The 17,434-nt window shown below is 28.8% G+C and overlaps 2 protein-coding genes and 1 non-coding gene across 4 annotated transcripts; all 3 read left to right on the top strand.

The window, feature by feature from the left end:
• The first annotated feature begins 3,827 nt into the window (after positions 1 to 3,827).
• On the top strand, positions 3,828 to 6,761 carry LOC105784020 (uncharacterized). Of its 2 annotated transcripts, none has more exons than XM_012609773.2 (4): positions 3,828 to 4,121; positions 5,646 to 5,689; positions 5,797 to 6,061; positions 6,203 to 6,761. In XM_012609773.2, the coding sequence occupies exons 1-4, from the start codon at positions 4,061 to 4,063 to the stop codon at positions 6,490 to 6,492; spliced, it is 660 nt and encodes a 219-aa protein (XP_012465227.1). In that variant the 5' UTR covers positions 3,828 to 4,060; the 3' UTR covers positions 6,493 to 6,761. The 2 variants fall into 2 exon arrangements, with proteins under 2 accessions (XP_012465227.1, XP_012465226.1); XM_012609772.2 differs by having other exon boundaries at positions 3,833 to 4,121; positions 5,797 to 6,067.
• Positions 6,762 to 7,383: 622 nt separating this feature from the next.
• Positions 7,384 to 7,457, top strand: TRNAR-UCG (transfer RNA arginine (anticodon UCG)). The gene has a single exon. It is a non-coding gene; the product is annotated as a tRNA-Arg (tRNA).
• A 3,258-nt stretch (positions 7,458 to 10,715) lies between these two features.
• On the top strand, positions 10,716 to 16,935 carry LOC105781160 (monogalactosyldiacylglycerol synthase 2, chloroplastic). Its single transcript, XM_012605718.2, has 8 exons — positions 10,716 to 11,030; positions 15,014 to 15,186; positions 15,329 to 15,490; positions 15,563 to 15,704; positions 15,791 to 16,015; positions 16,092 to 16,154; positions 16,232 to 16,306; positions 16,388 to 16,935. The coding sequence occupies exons 1-8, from the start codon at positions 10,716 to 10,718 to the stop codon at positions 16,646 to 16,648; spliced, it is 1,416 nt and encodes a 471-aa protein (XP_012461172.1). The 3' UTR covers positions 16,649 to 16,935.
• The last annotated feature ends 499 nt before the right edge of the window (positions 16,936 to 17,434 follow it).

The raw sequence follows: 17,434 nt of genomic DNA, 5'->3' as shown, positions 1-17,434 counted from the left end.
AAATATGGCCAATTAATAAAAAAATTTATAAAGTAATTGATTAAAACCCCATTTATAAAGTAATTAAGATAAAGGAGTTGATGCATTGTAGTAGGAAATTCCATTTGGATAGGGGCTAGAGAGAAGTTGCTTTTGGGCCATAGCTTTTAGGCCTCCGACGAATACGACGCCGTTTGTACGGATTATAATCTCATCTCTCCCCACTGCCTTTATATATTAAAAAAAAAGGCATAATGATAAATTTAGCCCTCAATGTTTACAATTTTTTTATCAATTTAATTATTATTTATTTTTTGAGCTAAATTTGCCCCTCAACATTTTAAAAAGAGTCAAAATTGACAATCAATCTTTCAAAAATAATCAAATTGTTTTTTTATTACGAAAATACTAACTAAAACATTAAATTTTCGAACATGATAGCCTACATGACAATCCATATATACTTCATGCTAAATTTTAAATTTTTTAATATTTTATAATTTTAAATTATTTATTGACTTGACATATAAAACAAATAGTGACATATTAAGATAAATTACATGTGGACTATCACACGAGTTGTCATACCAACATTGTTAAAAAAATATTTTAGTCAACATTTTCATTAAAAAAAATGAATCCACTCTTTTTGAAATGTTAACGGCAGAATTTAGCTTAACAAATAAATAAGGGCCAAAATGATAAAAGATGTAAACATTGAGACATTGGCATTATTAAAAAAGTTTGAGGCATTGGATTTTTGTGTACCTAAATTCAAGTCTCATCATACGTAACCGACACATGTGAATTTTAGTCTAATAGATCAATTTTGGTTCGAATTATTTTGGTTTTTAGTCCATTTTTACTTTACATTTGTCTAATTTTTCTTTGTAGAACATTTGTTTGTATTTGTAAATTCTAAAATTACCCTTCTAAATTAATAATTAAATCATATTCTTTTATATTTTTATAAAACCGATGTTGATTTTAAAATTTTAAAATTATATAATTGTATAATTACCATTTATTTTATTAAACATAAATTAAAAATTACGATATAATTATATTGAATAAACCAAGTACATCTAAAAAAATTAAAGTTGATTGTAATTATAATTTTAATTAAAAATATAATTACTAACCATGAAATTATATTCTTTTAAGATTATTTGATCTCAAGACCATTCGAATTCATTTCGGTCCACCCAAATAAGCTACTTTCAAGTTTCAAATCTATACACAAGGTCCACACTTTTTTTTTTTTGCCCTTTTAATTATACTGGTAAATTTTCATTTTTGATCCCTCTATTAAACTCAATTTTAAGATTTAATCTTTATATTTTTATGCCACTCTTTTTGCCATTTCAATTATAATGGAAAAATTTCAGTTTTGGTCCCTTTGTTAAACTCAAATTTAAGATTTAATCTTTAAATTTTTACTTCAGCTTTTGTTTGCCATTTCAATTATAATGGTAAGATTACAGTTTTGGTCCCTCTACTAAACTCAAAACTAAGATTTAATCTTTTATATTTTTATTTGACATGATTTGGTTCTCTAATTTTACAATAATATTAGGTAGTCCAAATAATTAACATATTTAACCATTCCGATTAATTTTTTCAATCTATTTTTAAACTACTATTCAATCAAAAATATTATTTTGGCGTGATGAATTGGAATAAGTACTATCAAAAATATTCATACCAACAACTAAAAGTATCAAGGGTGCTACTTTGTAGTTTCAACCTCTCTGTTATGCTCATATTAGAGATTTAGTCTTTATATTTCAATTTGACACAATTTTATCATCTGCTTTATAATGTCATTAGTTATCCCAAATAAATAATATCCTTAGCTCTATCGATTAAAATAATTACGTGAAATTCTATTAAAAAAAACACCTTTTAAACACAATATATATTTCTAAAGATGTTCAAACGGTTAACCGAACTGAACTAGTGTTAATTGAATTAATTGAACTTTTTAAGCCTTTAACCGTTAACCGAATCAAAATTTTTTCAAACAAATTTAACTGAACCGAAATATTTCGGTTAATTTGGTCGGTTAACCGAATTAACCGAAATTTATATGTTTTTGTTTTTTTGGTTAAAACAAGTATAAGACATATTTTTTTTTTTGATAATGGTCATTTGACCGAATTTTCCGAATTAAAACTACATATAGTTTGTATTATTAATTATTAAGTTCGGTTAATTATTAAGTTCGGTTAAATACCCGATTTCGAACCGAATTAACCAATAACCAAACTTCCAAAAAATCATTAATCGACCTCTGACCGAATTAGATCAGTTAACTGACTAATTAGCCGAATTAGATCGGTTCGATCAGTTAATTCGATTTTAACCAAAATTTGAACATTCCTATATATTTTTACATGAAGTTGGGATGAATGTTTTTAAGAAAAAAAAATTGACCTCATTATCTTGACCAAAATAACTAAGAGTATCGACTATTTTAACTAACTAATGAGTAGAGGAATCAAATTATATAAAATTAAAGGATAGATATTAAATCTTTTTATACATAGTAGAGAGACTGTAACAATAATTTGATCTAAAAGAATCTATATCTAACACAATCATTAGTTTTTATTTAATAAAAAATAGTAATTATTTTATACACAGATAATAAAAAGCAGGATTAAGATTTCGCCACATATCTTATTGATATTTAAAAATAAAAAATAAATTTAATTATTATAAGTGAATATATATTTATAAAAAATGAACGAGAGAGATGTCAAACTATTATTTATTAAAAATAATGTGTATGTATATATCTATATATGTGTATGCCTTGCAAATAATAAAAATATGCTTGAATAATGGAATTTATTCATATTTCATTATTATTGTTATTAATTAGTTTCGTTTAAATCATTTATCATTTATAAAATATTGGTTAAAATATGTTATAGATCTCTGTACTTTTCATAAAATTGAATTTAGTCTATTTTTCGATTTCAAATTTCGAGTTCAATTGTTAACATTGTTATTTTTTGGGTTAAATTTGTTGATGTGAAATTCTGAAATAAAAAAAAACTTGATAGTAATGTAATTAAAAGAAATAGCTTTGCACTAAATTTGAATTTAACAAAATAATTTTAATAATGTTAAGAGTTTAACTTAAATTTTGAAATTTGAAAAGCGAAGGAAATAAGTTCCTAAAAATAAAAATATAAGGACTAGATTTTATTTTATAAAAAGTACATAAACTTATGATATATTTAACATAGGGTAAACTATAAAAATAGTCACTTTTATTTGTCTCAGATTACAGTTTAGTCATTTATGTTTGAAATATTACGTTTTAGTCACTTACGTTATCGTTTTGTTACAAAGTAGTCACTTTCCCGTTAAGCTCCATTACCTTCCTAACGGCAATCCCACGTGGTAGTCCAAATAGGTTTTAAATGCCAACTTGGATGAGAATAAATGTTTTAGTCAAAATGGAAAAAAAAAAACTAAAAGAAAAAGGAGACGACCGATTTTTCTTTTTCAGTTTAAGGTATAATTAATTTAAAAGTTTCAATTAATTAAATTTATTTAATTAAAAACTTATTCTCATCCCAGTTGGACGTCCAAGTTGACGTTTAAAACCTATTTGGACTGTCATGTAGGATTGTTGTTAGGGAGGCAATGGAGTTTAACGGCAGAGTGACCACTTTGTAACAGAAAAATAACATAAGTGACTAAAATATAATCTGAAACAAACAAAAGTGACTATTTTTGTATTTTACTTTTTAACCTAAAAGAAAAAATTATAAAGAGATTTATCGGGCGAAGCTGGGGGAATTATACTATTATTTCACCTCCGAGTAAAACAAAAAAACCCTGAACTCACCTCACACTTCCCAAACCCCCAAAATTTCCAGAAAAAAGGAAGCCCCTTTATTATTATTTTCTGAAAAAACCACACACAAAAAAGAAAAAAAAAATGGGGTTATTTGTATTGTTGGTCGTAGAACGTCACTCTCCCAAAAAAAACTCTTTTGTCTTTTAATTTTGGATAGTTTACTATATTTTGGTTCTTTCTTTTTTCGTTTCATATTTCATTATAATGGGAAAGAAAAAGAAAAGTTCCCAACTTCATCGTAATCTCGACCTCCCTTCTCCTTCGGGTACGTTTCCATTTCGTTCTCTTTTTTTCAACCCAATTTTATTTTTGTAAAAGAGTTGATTCATGAAAAATGTTGCCCAATTTGTAAGAAATTGGTGCTATAATCCTTGAGCAAAAAGAAGTAAAATTTTGTTTACCCTTTCTTTTTAAGAAAAGGGAATGGGGTTTTCAGGTTTGTTGCAAATTTATTTTTTTCATCTGTATTGAATCTGGGTCACTTTGTTAATTAGTGGGGGAGTACATAAAAAATTTCTGCTTCTTGTGGGGTTTTAATTTCTTGAAATTGCAAGTCGAAGCTATTCTTTTTTGTTCATTTGACAATGAGGATGCTTTGTAGTTGATGTTTTTCTTCACAATATTTTGTATGAATTATTTAGTAAAATTGTGGGATTTTTGTGCATTATGAAATTTGATGAGGAAAGAAAGGTTTATTTTGCTAGTACATAGGCTGCAAAATCATATGATTTAGTTATTAAAGATTGAATTGAAAAAGGGGAAAAATATCTAATAATCTTTCAAGTGTATGATACTTTGCCCTAGAATGATTTTAAGCACAATGCTTAGTTTTGCTTCTTTGCCACTTTGTATAGTAGTTTGATTGTATCTGTATCGGCCTGCTCGCCATTATGAAACCTAGATGATTCTCTTGATAAACATTGCATAATTTGCCTGTTATTATAGGTATGAATAACAAATCTTCACATTTACCTGCAAGGTTGATTAATAGAATTATATAGGTTGCCAACTCGCAATGGCTTAAATGTTTTTGTCGTCTATCTTATTCTTATTATCGTCTTCTGTATAGTCTATACATTATGTACACATTATTTTTGTAAATTTTGTGGCCTGACTTTTTTGAATGGAAAAATCTAGGACCTCATGTATGCTTTTCAATTTCGAGTTCTATATCTTATTACCGAATGTACTTAGACGGTAATCCCCATGTCTGAGATGAATACAGGTACTTTAAGAAAATCGAAAAGTCGCCGCAACGTTAAGTTAGATGAGGCTTTGGTGATTATCTATCTTGGTCTCAGTAGATGAAATATTGTCTAGAGTTGAACGCTTGTATCAACAAAAATGTACCATTTGTTTGCATCACTCTTTTATACTTTGCTACATTTTCTTCTGCATTCTTATCCTTATTTTCTGTTTGACGTAGTTCTTCTACCTTGATTTGGTTAGATGCTATGTTACTCGGACTCAGGTGTGAGTGTCGGGTTTGTGTCTGGCATGGGTATGTTTGGTTTTTTCCAAGTTTTTTTCATATATTTGAAGGGTACTTAAAGGGTCATGCCCATTTTTGAGAACAAGTCGGATATGGGTACTTTAAGCAAATTGAAAAGTTGCGGCAACATAGATTAGATGAGATTTCGGGGACTATCTTTGCCTTAGTACATGAAATATATTCATGCAATGGAAGATTTGGCCTATTTTCAGCTAATAATCTGATATTGTGGAATAGTTAAGAAGTCTCCCCTATTTAAATGTGAATAAACATTGTGCCTTTTGTGGCGTATTGCAGAGAACATGCCGTGCTCACCGGGGACAGCGTTATTATCAAAAGAGGTTTTGTTCTTTTCCTCATTCATTTTCGAAAATCGTTCCTTCTCCAATGGTTTTTTCGTTATTTTTTTAACCGATAGTCCTTTGATATCTTTTTATGCTTTTGTTAGCATTCTTCAAATTTGGATGCTGGCATTGATGTTGGAAATGGTTCAATGAAGCTACTTAATTCTAACTCTTCTGTTGCTCATCACCATTACAATCTTGGGCGTTCGTTATTCTTAAAAAGATCACGCCATTACTATGGTCATCACTACTCCCGCCGAAACTCCGGCAGCCTTTCAAATCCAACAACTTCTCGTGGCTTGATTAGTCCTTTACATGATGAGAGATTATCTTTCAAGTTTGCTCAATATAAACCCGAGTCTGGACGAGGTGCAGGTTGTAGTGTCTCATCCCTAGAATATATTCTATAGCATATTAACATCAGGAAACTCTTGGCAAATTTTAGAAACTCATGTTGCTCGTTTTCACTTCCAGTCTCTGCCATTAACTTCAGTTTACAAACTTTTGCAGATGGTGGGGAAAAAGCATTTGGCAGACCGGAAAGAATTAGGTCCACTTCATTGGTGATGGATGCAGTATTGCCGGACCAGGTGAATGCGGTTTGTGGCTTATGTCAAAAGCATTTGAGACGGAAACCTTATATTCTCGGGAACACCCTCGCTTCTGGTGAATTCTCTGTTGTGGCAGTTCTAGTTTGTGGCCACGTATACCATGTGGATTGTTTGGAAAAGAGAACGAGTTTCGAGGAGAGGCGTGACCCGCGGTGTCCGTTATGTTCCAGTTCACCGTCACAAATTTGATTCTTCTAGTGGAAAGAAGTGATTGTACATATATCTACATGTTTTATCGTACTAATTTTCGAGAACTATAGGAGACAAGTTAATTAGGGCATAAATATAGGATGTTTGTTTATGATCTAAGCTGTAGTTTTACAGACTAGGATCTTAACCATGCAATTGTATTGCTAATGTTCTAGTTGGCAGCCATTAATGCTTGAAAAATGCTCATTTTGTACCTTAAAAAACCTTTTCGCTGTTCTTGCAAGAAACAGCAGTATAGTTTTTCTTAATAGGCCGTTTGCTTTAGCTATTTTTTTTTAGGCAGAATTTTGCCTTAAAACTCTAAATTGATTAAACTGGCCAAATTAACTTTAACAAAAAAGAAAAAAAAAACCACTGAAATTGATTTAAGCCGGTTTAATTAATTCCAACTATTTTAAAATTTTGGTATATTATGTAATAAAAATATGTTTTATTTGCATTTATAAAATAAATCTTAAAAAAACTTGGTTAATCTCGTCTATTTTATTAGGGTAAAGTAATCATTCAACTTTAAAAGTTACAAAATAGTTGCTTAATTATTAGTAAATTTAATTTTCGGTCCTTAACTATGAAAAGTTACAAAATGGTTACTTAACCATTCAAATTTGTTTTTCGGTCACTTAATTATCTTGGATTTTTTAATGTTTTCATTTTAAATTAGCCTGTTAGTGAGCAAAAAAAGACAAAATTGAATATTTGAGTGATCATTTTGAAACTTTTCATAATTGGATGACTGAAAAAGAAGTTTACTAATAGTTGGGTGACAATTTTATAACTTTTCATACCACTCGTATAATTTATCAGCTTTATTATCATGGAATACAAGCTTTAAATACAAGTCTTTAAAATATTGATAAGCAAATATCAAAAGACCGCATAGCGCAGTGGATTAGCGCGTTTGACTTCGGATCAAAAGGTCGTGGGTTCGACTCCCACTGTGGTCGATCTTTTTAATTAGTCAAAAAAAAAAAATACCGATAATTTGTAGGCTATTAGACCGTAATTGTGGACCGTATTTAGAATGATTAATTTGTAGGCTATTAGATCTTTTTCATGGATGTCCGTATTTAGAGTTGGCAATTATCTTTCAATAATTTTATTTCTAAATTTGGAATTTATATATATTTTTTATAATGCAATGTGATTTATCGATTAGAGTATATTATTTTGTATTTTATCAGAAATAATTAAAATAATATTTTTTTACAATTTAAATTATATTATTCCTTCTTATATAATTGGGGTGTGAAATGGGTTGCTCAAACTCCCATTCTTATAACATAATACTCTTGCCATTAAAGTTGTTCATGGGTCGAGTTGAGTTCGGGCTGAGCCCTAACAAAATTTTAGGCTCGATTGATAGGCCTAGGTCAACCTGAAAAGTAAACTTAAACTTTTGCCTAAACTAGCCCGGTCCGCCCGTATTAGAATATTTTTTATATAAAAAGTTTAAAAATACAATACATCAAAAATATTAAAATAAATGTCTCCCAACCAATTGAAAATAAATTTTTTTAAAAACAATTTATACTTAAATAACATTAATATAAGTGCAACTTAACAAGCAAACGTTTCTAAAATAGTGGTAAAATTAACAATATAACAAGAATTATACAATATCCAAATAATAACAACAATGAGAAAACAACAGCAAAAACAACAATATTTTTTTTTTTACAAATTCGAGCTGGGCCTAAGCCAAAAAACCTTACACGAGACCCAACCCATTTTCTAAATAAGCATTTTTTTTTACCCAAACTCATTTCCTCCTATTTTTCAGACGGGCCTTAAGAATTGACCATGTGACCCGACCCATGGGCAAGTGACAAGTCTACTTGCCACTAGATCAAGAGGTTATTAGCAATTTAAATTATATTATTATAATATTTTTTATTTTTTCATATTTTTATATATATAACTTAGATGCGGTAGTATAACATTTTCTAATTTTTAATCTTATTATTTCAACCATAATTTTATTTAATTATTTTGAATTTTTAATAAAATATATTTTAGTAACCTTTTATCCTTATTATCTGTGAAACATAATTTAACACTAATATAAAGTTATTTTTGAGTTGACGCATTAACAAGGCGTGAACTCCATAATTTAAACCTAAATGAGAACCATATAAATTATTTATAAATAAAGTTTTTAGTGTGAGATAATCAAATATATATTTTTATAATTAAATAATTTATGTATAAATTTCTTATATGGTGTATTTCTTAATAACCTCGTAATCATAAATAAATGTATCACAATATTAAAATAATAAAAATATATGATGCTTATGGTCAGGGTGTTCATCGCCTCAGGTAGAGGCGTATCTAGGGGAGGACTGGCAGGGGCCCCGGCCTCCCTAAAATGAAAATTTTTTCATTTAGGTCATTTAAAATTTTTAAAATTCTAAACTAGTAAAGGTAAAATTATACTTTGACCCCCTAAAAATAATAAAAGTTTGATTTATTTTTTTAAAAAATTACATTTTTACTACTATAAAAGTTACAATTTAATTTCAACCCTTCCTAGAAAAACTTTCTAACTTCGTCTCTAATCTCATATATGACTTAAATTTAAGTCGCGTTTTGAGGTTTTACGCTGGTGCTAAATTTATATCATTGTTTTCGTAATCATAAAACATGGTATTTTATTGTACAAAAATATCTTATCCAATCTGAAGTAATTGACACACATGCTAAATTGAGAATAAACTCGAACCATTACGTATTGAAATTTTCATATATGTATGCTTTTAAAAATGAAATTTTATTTTCATATATATTAAAAATTATAAAAATAGGTTCAATTATCAATTTAATTGATTTTAGCCAGTTTAATCGGTTTATATTAGTTTGCGAGTTAACTTATTTTTATCTTCATCCGATTGGTTTGTCCAATCCAATATAGATAACATTGAATTTTAGAATTTTTATATTTGTAAAGTCATTCTTATTTTTCATTCTTTAAATTTTAAAAAGTTTTTATTTTTTCATAAATTTTTTGTTTTTGTTAAATTATTATATTTTTAATTTAAAATATATAAAAATATTTTTAAGAATTTTTATGTACTTCTAAAAGGTAATGATCAAATTGACAAAAAAATTGTAAATATTGAGGATTAAAAATTATTTTACCTTTGATACCGTTAACTTTAATGGCAAACTTAGAGAGAGGATCGAGATTTTAAATAAAAAATATAATAACTCAATGTCTCAAAATTAAATTATAAGAATTAAAATTAAAATTTCAAAACATTATAGAAATCTTTAATATATTTAAAACTTAAAACTTAAAAATTATATTAGAAAAAATACAAAAAATTATTATTCAATATTGAATTTATGACAAACATTTGAAATGTAAATTTCTTTTTATTAAATAAAATAAAATGGTTTAAAAAACATAGACTAAAGAGTAAAGATAGCCATAACATTTAAAATATGGTTTTAATGGTCTTATAATATTTAATTTAAATATTTTAATTTCTCTTAATTTAATCATTTAAAAGTTTTAAATCATTACGTTAACATTTTTTATCTTAAATGAAATGATTGTTTCCGAAAATTTTTTATCATAATTACAAATATAAATGATATAAAATAAGATTGAATTTTTTAGAATTTTAAATTAGTAAATGTAAAATTACATTTCGATTCTCAAATTTAATTTAATTTTTAAAAATTATAAAATATAAATTATTAAAATGATAAAATTATATTTTTATTATCATAAAAATTATAATTTAATTTCGATTATTAAACAAAATGTAAATATAAAATATAAAAATTTCCAAAAATTGCACATTACCATTAAATCGAAAGAATAAAACATTTGAGTATAGCGGAGATTCGAATAATCACACCGAACATTCGAATGCAAAATGCGAATCTGACGGTTACGAATTGATTTAAAACCCCACGCATCAAAAGATCAACCGTAAAAATTTTAAGCAATAATAATAATTCATAACTTCCTTCCAACAAACATCACCTTAATAAAACCTTCAAATATTTTTGCCAACTTATAAACTCCGCCATTAAAAGCTCTTTCAGCTGTCATCAAATTTTCTCTGTCAAAAAAAAAAAAATCCATTGATCCCTCCTTTTTCGGTGGCGGGAAAAGGGATAGTTCAGACAGTGCTTAAGAAGCCATTGAAAAAAAGGGTCTTCTTTGTAGTTTCTCGGTATCTATTGCGACCATGGCGACGAATTTAGTGTCACCGAAGAAAGTTGCTTCGATAACGGAGAGAGTATGGCAGAGTGTTTACGGGAATTCTTCTTCGAGCAGCAGCGGCGGCGACAGCGACAGCAACCATCAGAGGAGGTGTTCTTACGAGAGCGATGATGATGAGTACGAGGAGTATGATGGGGTTGGGACCGTACAGTTGATGCAGATGGGATCTGAAAGAACCAAGAATGTGCTGATTCTGATGAGTGATACTGGCGGTGGTCATCGGGCTTCGGCTGAGGCTATCAGGGACGCCTTCAGTATTGAATTTGGTGATGAATATAGGGTACAATTTCCTTCATTTTCTAATAGCTTTTTCCTATGTTTTTTTTAAGGGTTTTTTACAAAAATAATATAAAAAAATAAAAAATAACCAAAATGTTATACATTTTTTTATTTACCAAAATATATATAATTTTTTTTATTTACCAAAATATATAAAAAAACCAAAAAAACAAAAAAAAAATCTGGACCGATTTGACAGTTCCCTTGGTCAAGGAACATCATTGTGACACCAAACAAGGAAACCTTGTTGGCGGCACCAAACAAGGATTCCTTGTTACGGCACCACCTTAAATATTAAGGGTGGTCGGTTGGTGGGGGGAAGAAGGAGAGGGGAAGAAGAAGAAAGAAAGGAAGAAAGAAAAAGAAGGAAAAGGAAAGGAGAGGAAAGAAGGAAAAAGAAGGAAAGAAAAGGAAAGGGGAGGAAAGAAAGAAAAATAAGGAAAGAAAAGGAAAGGAGAAGAGGAAAAAAAAAGAAAGAAGAAGAAGAGGGAATGAAGGAAGGAAAAAAAAAAAGAAAATAAGGCAATTATTATTATTAATTTAAGATTTTTGCAATATTTGTGTGTTAAAAAATAATGTTAAGTACATTTTACGTATTTTATTAATTTATTTAGGATATATAATTTTGAGATATATTTAGCATGAAAAAATTAATGGTATGTACATTATATGTTGATTAGGAATTTTTTATGAAATTGACTTAGGATGTTGAAATTAGTTTTGTTAGGAAAATAACATTAAAAGTAAAATGATAAAGAAATATATTTAAGAAAACATAAAATACGAAAAGAAAAAACGAAAATTATATATTCACCGAAAGTAAGAAAATGCGAAAAAATTATATCTTTAATAAATTGTAAACATAATGCACTGAAAAAGTATAAAATTATAAAATTTAAAATTACGATATTTTTAAAATAATAAAATGCGGAGAGAAAATACGAACAAATGGCCAAAATAATAGTGTATTTCTAACTTTTAAAAATTGAGAAATAGTTAATACAAATATTTTAAAAAATGTAATGAAATAATATAAAGTAATAAAATAAAAATAAATATATTTTTATTGAAAATATAAATCGGAAAAAATACGAGCAAATGGCGGGATAAGGATTTTTTCTTACACCAAATAAAAACCCGATTTTAGTAATTTTTTATTTTGGTAAATAAAAATATATATAATATTTTGGTAATTTTTAAATATTTTATTATTTTTGTAATGTTTTATTATGGGTTTTATAAAAATAATATAAAAATAAAAATTACCAAAATATTATAACTTTTTTATTGACCAAAATATATATAATTTTTATTATTTACCAAAATAGTTCAAAAAAGTAAAAACAAAAAAGAATAAAAAAGGAAAAAAACACAAGAAATTTATAAATTAATTTTACACTAAATACACTAAATAATACGAGTAAATGGCGGGGATAATGGTTTTTTACAGTAAATTAATTTGAAAAACACACTAAATTAATAAATTTAAAACATTATGTAAAATTATAAAATTAGAAATGAAGATATTTTTTAAAGTAATAAAATGCGGAGAAAAAAATACGAACAAATGGCCGAAGTAAGAGTTTTTTACTAACTTTTTTTTCAACTTGCAGGCTTCGCAATGACTTCATTGATTAGCAAAAAAAGCCACATATCTGATGCGGTTAATAACGCGGTATGAATTATTATTTATTATTTATTTAAAAAGGATAGACGTACAAAGAAATAATGTTATCGTAAAATTTTTCTGTAATTTTACACTATCAGGACTCGTACCGAGTTTTAAGGGGCCGTGTGAGTGTTTTGAAGAATATTCTGGATGCACGGTTGATGCCGTACTTAGAGCTAGCCAGATTTGGGTCCGTAGCACAGATCCAGTACACCGTATTGCGCTTTCATTTAATATCTACGCTAGTGGAGCGGTGGCGCCTGGAGACCCACACTTTTCATTTTCCGTGCGGGGAGTGCACGGCGACCCACACTATCAACGTATGATATTGGAGCCACCATCCGCGGTTCTTCAGCCCCGTCTTCTTCATCAGATGCATTTTGCTCCATACCGACTAACTCAGCAAATAAGTGAATCGGTGCATTCTTGTCACTCCCATTCCCACAGTAGAGATCGACCATTGTCTCAACATCTTCGTCGTCTGCAAGTTCCATTTCGACGAATTTGACTGGATTTGTCGAAACTAGAAACTTGTAGAAAATTTTTGCTATCCTTCTCCCACAACGTCTTAAAATTTTTGCATTAATCCTTGCCTTCATTTCATCAAACGAGACATTTCTATTAAATCTCATTGCTATTTGTTGCTGACATTCAAATACACATCCAACACTTGTTGTTAAGATGACTCCGTCGAAATAAACGCATACAAAAAACTTAGCATCCATCTTGAATATTTAATCTGTCAAAAAATAAACAAAATCTCGTAAAACATCTTGCACGGATAATAAAATAAATAACTTAAATAAAAAAACTAATGTTTCAATATTCAATTTTGTACATGAAAGCCATTTAACCACTAATCCTAATAACTAACACAATAATAATATTAATAATTTTATATACAAAATAATACTAACTAAAATTATTAATAACTAACTACAAAAATAATACTAATTTTTACTAACAATAATACTAACTAACATCTTAATAATAATAATAATAATAATAATAATAATAATAATAATAATAATAATAATAATAATAATACTATAAAATTTTTATTTTTTTGTAATATTTTGATAATAAAACCCTAACTAAAACTATTAATTTGAGTTTTATTGATTTTAATCTTAATAACTAAACTAAAACAAAAAAAATACAAATTATACAAAACAATAACAATAACATAATCAATTATTTTTAAAAAAATACCTGATTTTTCTCTTCTCTTTCTCTCTTTTTCTTTTTTTTTCCGCAGCACCTCTTCTTTCTTTTCTTTTTCTTCTAATTTTTCTTGTTTCAGCTGGACAGAGTTCGTGTTTATAACATGAGTGGTGCCGCCAACAGGGAACCCTTGTTTGGTGCCGCCAACAGGGAACCCTTGTTTGGTGCCGCCAATGGGTTCCTTCTTTGGTGCATGCCAATGTGTTCCCTTGACCTGTGGAACCATCAAATCGGTCCGTGTTTTTTTTTTTTTTTTTTTTTTGTTTTTTTGGTTTTTTTTATATATTTTGGTAAATGAAAAAATTTATATATATTTTGGTAAATAAAAAATGTATAACATTTTGGTAATTTTTTATTTTTTATATTATTTTGTAAAAACCCTTTTTTAATCTTTTTATAATATTATGGTATCTTATAACAAATATCCTTGCCTGCAAATTCAAATTTCATTACTTTGGATTAATTGCATTGAAAGTCCTCAACTTTGTTTAAATTTTAAATTGGTCCTTAGATTCCATCATTAAAAGTAATATGACATGTAGCATATTAAATCTGTGATCAAATTATAAATACGTGTACACTTTTTGCATGAACAACTTGAATCTCACTTAGTTTAAAAAAGTATAAGAGCATTTTCTTGAAAATGACATATTTAAAATTTAAGGTATTAAAGCAGTTATTTATGTTTACAATTTGATAATGTTTAAAATGAAAAATTATATATTTGACCCTTTAAATTTTATAAAATTATAAATTAATATCTGATAAAATTGCATTTGGACCTCTAAAATAGTTTTCATTTGATCCTTTGAAAATTATAAAGCTATAAGCTAATAAATTGGTAAAACTACATCTTAACTCTCATAAAATTATGTAATTCAGTTTCGGCCATTCAAGAAAAAATTTTTAACTTCGCCCTTGATTAGATTTGAGCTGACATTTAACTCTCAAGATAATAAGCTACCAACAGAACCAGATTTGAAATTTGAGAGCAATTCATTATCTTTGACCATATATAATTTGAAATTAACTTGAGTTTATATTAAATCCAATGTTTTTAATCTATGGATGAAATGTTTTTGGTTTTTCAGATAATTGTGAAAGATGTGTGGAAAGAATACACTGGGTGGCCATTGAATGACATGGAGAGGTCCTACAAGTTCATGGTGAAACATGTACAGCTCTGGAAAGTTGCCTTTCATAGTACCTCTCCTAGATGGATACATAGCTGCTACCTTGCTGCCATTGCTGCTTATTATGCCAAGTACCTTTATCTTTTTTATATCACTTTTCATCTTCCTCATAATTGATCAGCTGAACAGGTCCACATAAGTGATGATGCTTTAGTACCATGATTTTAAACATTTAGATGGGGTTTTATTAACTCAAATATTGGTCATTTGCAGGGAGGTAGAGGCAGGCCTAATGGAGTACAAACCAGACATTATCATTAGTGTTCATCCATTAATGCAACACATTCCACTCTGGGTTCTTAAATGGCAAGGCCTTCAAAAGAAAGTAGTTTTTGTCACTGTTATTACAGATCTGAACTCTTGTCACCCTAAATGGTGAGTTTTTGACAAAACAAAGACCTTTTTTAAGTTCTTTAATGTTTTAACGAATTGGAAGCACTGGTTCAGGTTCCATCCAGGGGTTAATAGATGTTATTGCCCTTCAAATGAGGTAGCCAAGAGAGCATTATATGATGGTCTTGAAGAGTCACAGGTTCGGGTTTTCGGCTTGCCAATTTGGCCTTCTTTCGCAGGAGCTGTTCTTTCCAAGGTGAGTGATCTTAGGCATAAAAAAATTCTTGGTTATGTCATCTATATGATTACTTTAATGGGGTTTTCTGGTTTCTTTTTTTGTAGGATGACTTGAGAAAAGAGCTTGAAATGGATACTGATTTGCCTGCTGTTCTACTAATGGGAGGAGGTGAAGGAGTGGGACCTGTTAAGGAAACAGCAAAGGCTCTTGGTGAATCATTGTATGATAAAGATCAAGAGAAACCGATAGGACAATTGATCGTCATATGCGGCCGGAACAAAGGCCTTGCCTCGACATTGGAATCGAAGGAATGGAAGATCCCGGTGAAGGTAAGTTTCATTTTGTTATTTCGAAGTACTCATGACAGATACTTACCCGAGATCGAGTAACATAATCTTATTGTAGGTAAGAGGGTTTGAGACACAAATGGAGAAATGGATGGGAGCTTGTGACTGCATAATCACAAAAGTAAGTTCATGAAATTTCAATATGAAACTCTGTCTATATTTATATACATAGATTGATCTTATCTATTTGAATTACAGGCGGGTCCCGGTACCATTGCAGAGGCTTTGATTACAGGGCTGCCTATTGTTCTCAATGACTACATTCCAGGACAGGTTTAAATGACACAATCTTTTCTACTAATAACACTGCATTATTCATGAGCTTCAATGGCTTCTTGTTTTTGGTGATTGCAGGAAAAGGGGAATGTACCATATGTAGTCGACAACGGAGCTGGGGTTTTCACCCGAAGTTCGTCGGAAACAGCTAGAATTGTGGCCGAATGGTTCAGTACAAAGACAGATGAGCTGAAGAGGATGTCGGAGAATGCTCTAAAACTAGCACAACCAGAGGCTGTATTTGATATTGTAAAGGACATCCATGAGCTAGCCTTGCAAAGAGGGCCTCTTGCCAATATTCCTTATGTCTTGACATCATCATTCACAAGCCTTATTTAATACTTATATGTATAGAACATCTAAATATCTTCGACCAAGATCTGTGTAGCTAAGCTGTACTGTTATAGCATCATTCTTTGGCCTCAGGTTTGTCACCATGAAAGAGCTGCAAAGTTTTTAAAAAACAAACTCTGGGGGTTCGTTAGATTAATGTCAAAGTTGAATTGTTGTAAGCTGTTATGTTGCAATGTTACATGTTTTTTTGTTTTCTTTTCTACATGAAAATGGCATTCTCTGCTCAAATTTGTGATCTGTTTGGAATGAAATTTGTTCTAAGCTTGCTTTTAGGTTCAAGCCAATGACGCGTATGATTTTCAGTACTTAAATTCGAGTCTTATTATATATAAATTTTATTGATTATTTGAATATAAATTTTTGAGATGAACACTAGGTGCCGTTAAACTAAAAATTGAGGCTCGATAAAATTGTGCATTGGATCACTAAAAAATAAATTTGATATTTATCTATTTCTTTTGTGCAAGCAAGCAATTATATTCTAAAGGAAAAAATATAAACATAAAGATTAAATATTGAACTTTATGTCAATAACTTTAAACTTACACAAATTTATCACGAGTTATTTGGATGGATTAAATTGAACAATTAAACTACTACGACTAAGATTGATAAAAGAAAATTATTAAACCAATAAAATTAATTTTTTTTTATAATTTAGTTTTAAACTAAATCCATTTTTAGTTATGAACGTAAGATAATGACGTGGTAGTAGTTGATGCTTTGATGGTGGGTCAATAACAATGTACCCTTTATCCTTTCCTTTTACGG

Source organism: Gossypium raimondii, chromosome 13 (genome assembly GCF_025698545.1).
Source record: "Gossypium raimondii isolate GPD5lz chromosome 13, ASM2569854v1, whole genome shotgun sequence".
Classification (NCBI taxonomy): domain Eukaryota; kingdom Viridiplantae; phylum Streptophyta; class Magnoliopsida; order Malvales; family Malvaceae; genus Gossypium; species Gossypium raimondii.
The sequence above is the reverse complement of the archived record's forward strand: the minus strand, read 5'-3'. Positions and strand labels throughout refer to the sequence as shown.